Source organism: Drosophila busckii, chromosome 2R, assembly GCF_011750605.1.
Source record: "Drosophila busckii strain San Diego stock center, stock number 13000-0081.31 chromosome 2R, ASM1175060v1, whole genome shotgun sequence".
NCBI classification, from domain to species: Eukaryota; Metazoa; Arthropoda; class Insecta; order Diptera; family Drosophilidae; genus Drosophila; species Drosophila busckii.
The window spans coordinates 6,015,455-6,021,532 of NC_046605.1; the positions used below are offsets into that span (position 1 = coordinate 6,015,455).

Here is a 6,078-nt window from a genome sequence, read left to right on the forward strand (position 1 = left end):
AATTAGGCATACATGCAAAAACAACAACGACAATAGTTAATACACATTTGGGTTCGATAGTTGAGCGCACAGCACATGCAATTGTTGATTTCATGCTTGGCTGACTTTTCAAATTAATTAATTGCAAATTTGTTAAATTGGTAGTAGATATAAATAAGTGTTGGGGGCGCTTAAATGCAATTCATTACTTTAATTATATTATGTACAATCAAGCAGATGACAGTGAGCGTTATTTTATCTTTTAGAGTAAACTGCATAGCTCTGCACTGATTATCGTAAAATCTACTTTGACGACAAAAGCAAAATAAATAAAATTTCTACCCTTTAATTAAACACACAAACTTTTGTGCACTGAACTGTATATCGTACATATAATTTAAAATCAAAAAACTGTGCTTATCTATAAATAGAAATTGAATCCTTTTGACATACTCAGCATGTCATGTAGCCAAATGCATAAAATATATGCCATACAAATCGAAACATTTCACTCTCTTTGTGTCAAAGTCGATTCTGGGAAAATTTTCCGTTTGACAGTTGGCTAACTGACTTCATGACTGACTGATTTAACTGTTTTTTTTGCGTTACTTTTGTTTTGTTTTCAATTAGCACTAATTTAAAATGCCAACATGTCGAAAACTTCGAGTAGACAGCAGCAACAGCAACAACAGAATAAAAATGTTAACCCCAATTTTCCACACATGACCTCCATCAAAGTTGTTTTGTTTGTCACTTGTGCTATGGCGGGCCAAGTGTTGATTGGTTTGTTGTTGTTGTTGCTGTTGCTTTTGCTCTCTTGTTAGTGTCTGTCAGGCGAGGAGTGTGAACAAAAAGCTAAAGTTGTCCCTTGTCTTTGGGCCCAGGACACGGGCGCCAAATCAAATCAAACTGTGAACTCGTTCAAGCAAACTAACGCATGTAAAAACAAGGCATAAAAATAAAAACCAAAACAAAATGCCAAATGATCAGTGAGCCATAACAATTAGACTTACTTTGGCATGAAATTTTTATGAGCTCTAATTTAAATGACATTAATAAGCGGCGCACAGTGGTTGGAAAATAGCTGAAAATCGTAAAAGGTTTAATGTGCGCTAAAGAGTAAAATGTGTAAAACTGAATATCGTAAAGGCAAATGTGTGCCCATTGTGCGTATGCGTAATACAAATGTGCTTATAATGCGTATACGCACAGTAGGCGCAGCAGGTTCTTAGCGCACACGAGCAGCAGCAGACAGACAGACAGACAATCATGCCAAATGCACATTGACAAATGTGCGAGTTGCTTGCCAAACATGAAAACCCATTTGTCTAACCGCAGGCGGCGACTCAAGCGCCTCAAGTACTTAGCCTGGTGTTTGGCAGCTTTTTAAAAATAGCAAGCTGTAGCGTCTGCCGCGCTGCGTCCTAATGCAGCAGACAATTAAATAAAAGCGCACAATAATTAATTACACACATGCGCGGCCAAGCTAAGTGATGTTAGTGAGCAAGGTGCTAATGCCCCACATATATTATTAAAGCGCAGCCATGATTTATGATAAAAAATGCTGACCAAGGCACGGCAGCAAACTTGGCGCGTTTATACTCTAACTTAAGTCAATGCACGGGCATAAACGTTGAGCAGCCAAGAGCTCATTACAATTTTTATAGACGGCGCATAAATTGTAATGCAACTTATAACAATTTGAACATAAATTGACAAATGCTTATATTGATTGCTCATATACTGTAGCAAAAAAAAAAAGAAAGTTATCAAAAAGTTATCAGGCCAGCACTCGTTATAAGCGAAACTGCCTTGCATAAATGCTTAACGAGTGGTGTAACGAGCTCAAGTTACTGCCGCTGCCGCTCGTCAGCAGAGCAGCATGAATGATGCCACTGCCACTGCCACAACCGCCAATGCTACACAATGCAACAAGCGAGAGCACTTGCTGCTTCTTTTTTATGATGCTTGTAGTATATGCATGTTGCTGTTATCAACATGGCTGCTGCTGCTGTCTCTCACTGAAATATGCCCACGTTCATTGTTGGACACTGCCGCATTTTCCGGCCATCAAGACACTGTGTGTTGTTGCATGCTGCATAAAAGCCGCTCAAGCGTGCCACATAAAAATACACACAACAATTGTGTATTATGTATAAACATTCTGCTGCTTGTAGCTATAGCCAGATTATAGCGCATACATATAGACTGATCAAACTTTCAAATTTGAGACGCTGCTGTTGCTAGTTTCGAGTAAAGCAAATTAAGCTTCGTTCAATGCAACTACAGCTGAAATTCAACACCAGCAACATGCCTTCAAATCAAAGACTGTGCGGCATCTTAATCAATTCTGTGCGTTACGCAAGCCGATTATGCAGCATGATGTGGCAAAGTATGAGAATCAGTTTTGGTTTCAGTTTCAGTGGCAGTTGTGCTTGCAGCAGCAGCAGCAGCGGCTGATTAATGAACTGCAAATGATGTTATGCCCCAGCGCTCGCAGTGTGCGTAAATCACAAACAATTGAGCGTGTGGCGGCGGCAGCAGCAGCAGCCAAATGCGGCAGACCATGTGGCATAGCTGAAGTTGTCAAGGCAGGCCAATCATGTTGCTGCTGCTGCTGCTGCTGCTAATGACGATGTTGTTGTTGATGTGACATTGGCATTGTTGGCATGCAACACAATGTTTCACTTGTTGCCACGCACTGCTGTTGCAGCTGTCGCACATTTATATTTGCCACTTCGACTGGCAAGTGCCAAGCAAAAAGTTGCCACTTGCAGCTGCCCCCATAAGACACAACAAACAAAACTTTAAACTCTCACCAGACAACAGACTTAAAGCAAAAGTTGATGCCACGCCCACAGCCCAATACCCAAGCTGCAATGTAGCAAATAAAAATGCAGCTGCAATTGGCTTGTGGCACACACACATACATTTGCTATTTGGCCCTGAAAAGCAGCTTATAGCCTAATAAATACTTGCCACAAAATAACAAAGACAAATGCCATGTTGCACAATCACAATCACACACACATGCACACATAAATACTTGAAAGCACTCGAAGCTTACATAAGACGAGCTGGCATTGGTTACCGTTAGGTTTTGACATACATCAGTAATATTAACATTTCTTTTTATGCAACAAACAAATGCATTTTATTTTGCTGCTTACATTTTTGTGGATTTACTCAAGTGTATGTCGAATTGGCAGCATTCTTTTCTATCAGCTAATGTGAATTGCTGTAGACTGGGCACTGTAATTATTGCAGCGACTGTGCGACTAAATTTAGCTACTGCCAAGGTCTTAATAAATTTTTTGAGCTGCTGCTGCTTAGCCAAGTGTATTGCAAAGTTGCTTGCAGCCGTTTTTCGCCACGCTTTAATATCTTAATATACATTTATGCAAATATTATTAAATGCTACTTAACATAATTCGCCTTTAAGTAAGCTTAGAATTTTAAAAAATATTAAAGCCGTCTTGCTTGCATTTGCCGCGGTGAAAGTTGCTGCTTAGAATTGTGAAAAAAGGCAAAACGAATAAATAATTAAATGTGTGCCTGTGGCAAGTTTGTTTAATTGTAGGCTTATTAGCATCGTTCCACACATACAATGATTAATTGACTTGCAAATGAAGTTCAAAACCCAGCTGGCGTATAAATCACAAACTTTGGCACGTCGTTAAATGATGAAGATGCCCAAAAATCGGCGGCATCTCTCTCTGCATTGTTTACGGACTCCAAGCGGCTTCAGGTGAAATTTACCCAAATGCACAACAGTCGGGCATGTGATTTTAGGCAAGGCATATCGCATGTGCAGGCTGCTGGGCTGCGCGGCTTAAGGCGGCATGGCTGGAATGTGATTAGGTTACGAATATTGCGTATACGACTGGCAGCTTAACAGCTGCAGCGCTCCAATTATGAACAGCATGATAATGTCTTTGAGCTGATGAGGCCGCTTATGTTAATAGGCTGCGCTTAAAGCAGACAGTCCGAAATTTAATACAGTCGGCTGTATAGTTTTATAAACAAATCTAAATATTGCTGATAGCTTCAATACACGAATGAACTTCAACTGTATTCGATTACTATTAAAAATATTTTTAATAGGTTAAATATTTATTGGATTTGATGCATGTAATATTAAATGTATTAAATTCTCATTATAAGTATACAAATTTAAGCTGTAAAACATTATTCCAGTATTAATGATATCTTTGATAAGTTGAATATATTCTTGCAGCAGCTTAGCTTTAATCTTTCTTATATTCAAATCAAATATTAAGTATAACGAATTGTTTTTCATTTTGAATGAATTTTAGCTGTAGCCAGACAGATTAAGTATATATATATTTATTTTATTCTATATAATATTACTGTTTGATTTGAATAATAAATTGTTGTAAATTTTAAAGAAATTTATGCTGTTGAATATTATTTCTGTATTTCTTTGATTTGATCTATGTGTTTAGATCAAATATTAAACAGATTAAATTTGATATAAGTTTAAAATGAACTTAAGCTGTATAAGACTCTTCCAGCATTAAATATATCTGTGATAGGTTTAAGCCCTTTGAACTACATTTAATTTATTCCATATACAATTTTATATATATTTCTATCGATTTGATTTATGTGCTTAGATTTATGTACAGGAATTTCAGCTGCATAAAATTAGCCCAGTTTTAATAGCAAACAGATTTGATATATATCTATGGTATGATATCCAAACCGGTTGCCAGATGCCGTTGCTCCCGCTCAGTCAAGGGTCACAAGCGTTCTTAGAATGAAAACAAGTTCACGCCGACAACATTAATTAATGTATGCAAAAATTAGCGGCATTTTTGCTTAGTAGCAATTTCATAAAAGTTTAAATGTTGGCCTGAACCTAAATCGGCTTTCAGTTCCAGTTGAGTGCGTAACATGCAAACGTTTAATAAATTTTTGGCCATAGCTTTGCTGGCGCTGGCCACGCTTAGCAGCCAAGCGACAGGTAAGCGGCGAAACTAACTCGAAAGTTTAGAGCCTAAAGTCTGCTTACCCCCCAAACAAAAGCTGCGCGCTTGGCGCTGCGTCCTTTGACCTCGCTGGAGCTGCGACGTGCGCTGCTGGAGTCGCAGGCGGCGACGGCGGGCAATGGGCGCTCGGTTTCATCCGCGCTGGCTGGTCTCAAGGGCTTTGCGCTGGGCATAACCAAAGGCGTTGGTGGCGCCTTGCTCTTCGATGTGATTACCTCAAACGAAACGGCGGCGTACATAAGCAATATGCTGGAGAATTCCAACGGTGGCAGCACAAATGCGGGCACAACGCAGGAAGTTTGCTTTGCCAGTCGCAGCGTTGATGGAGATGCGCCACGACAAGGACGCCAGCACAATGCTGTAGAGGATGAGGATGAGGATGAGCTGGGCTTGTATGAGGATGATGAAGATGAGAGTGAGGCTGAGGGAAGGGACGATGGTAGCGATATGCCGACCACTTCGGGTACGTTGAGCCCTCCTACGGCCACGACCACTCACACGGGCACGGGTACGGCCAGGCAGTTGGACTATTCTGATACACCCTCAGTAACGACGCCGGATGAGGATCTTGGGGTGGATACTGATGCTGGAGGTGGCACTGGCGCGATTACTTGCATTGTGGTCAACAGAGGCGGACGCGCTTTCGTCAGACATCGTCGCAGTTGGCCCGTGTCTGTTTAATTATTTAGTTCATATTTTGTAAGCTTATTAAATCCAAATTAAACTGCGAACTTCGCCGCCTTTGGGACTTTAAAAAGGGGGGGGGGCCGGGGGGCCCCCCCCCCCCGCCCCTTTTTTCGGCTTAGCTTGATTGTAATTTCTCGCTTGACTTCTGTCATTAATTAAGCGCGCTGGCACAAAAAAAAAAAAGGGTGTGATGTCTGCCCTGGGTGAGGTCAATGTGTAAGGCTTCGCCCATGCATATGTCAACATTTAGCGCTGTCATGACTAGACACACTTGCATATATATAGAGCCCGACATAAATAGAAATTAATGCAAGCAGCCATGCAAAAGGCAAAATCACAATTCACCTTGCTATAAATACACACACACACATGTGTATGCGTGTGTGTGCGTCTGCTTATG

The 6,078-nt window shown here is 40.6% G+C and overlaps 1 protein-coding gene across 1 annotated transcript; it reads left to right on the forward strand.

Moving 5' to 3' along the window:
- Positions 1-4,896: 4,896 nt before the first annotated feature.
- Positions 4,897-5,672, forward strand: LOC108594784. Its single transcript, XM_017979923.1, has 3 exons — positions 4,897-4,966; positions 5,029-5,351; positions 5,406-5,672. Exons 1-3 carry the CDS (start codon positions 4,897-4,899, stop codon positions 5,670-5,672), a joined length of 660 nt encoding a protein of 219 aa, XP_017835412.1.
- Positions 5,673-6,078: the final 406 nt, after the last annotated feature.

What these genes read in the sequence shown, in the direction of transcription:
- LOC108594784 (XM_017979923.1), top strand. Translation starts at nt 4,897, where the DNA reads ATGCAAACGTTTAATAAATTTTTGGCCATAGCTTTGCTGGCGCTGGCC. An exon ending in GCTTAGCAGCCAAGCGACAG is followed by an intron (nt 4,967 to 5,028) that starts GTAAGCGGCGAA and finishes CCCAAACAAAAG; the next exon opens with CTGCGCGCTTGGCGCTGCGT. An exon ending in AAGGACGCCAGCACAATGCT is followed by an intron (nt 5,352 to 5,405) that starts GTAGAGGATGAG and finishes GATGAAGATGAG; the next exon opens with AGTGAGGCTGAGGGAAGGGA.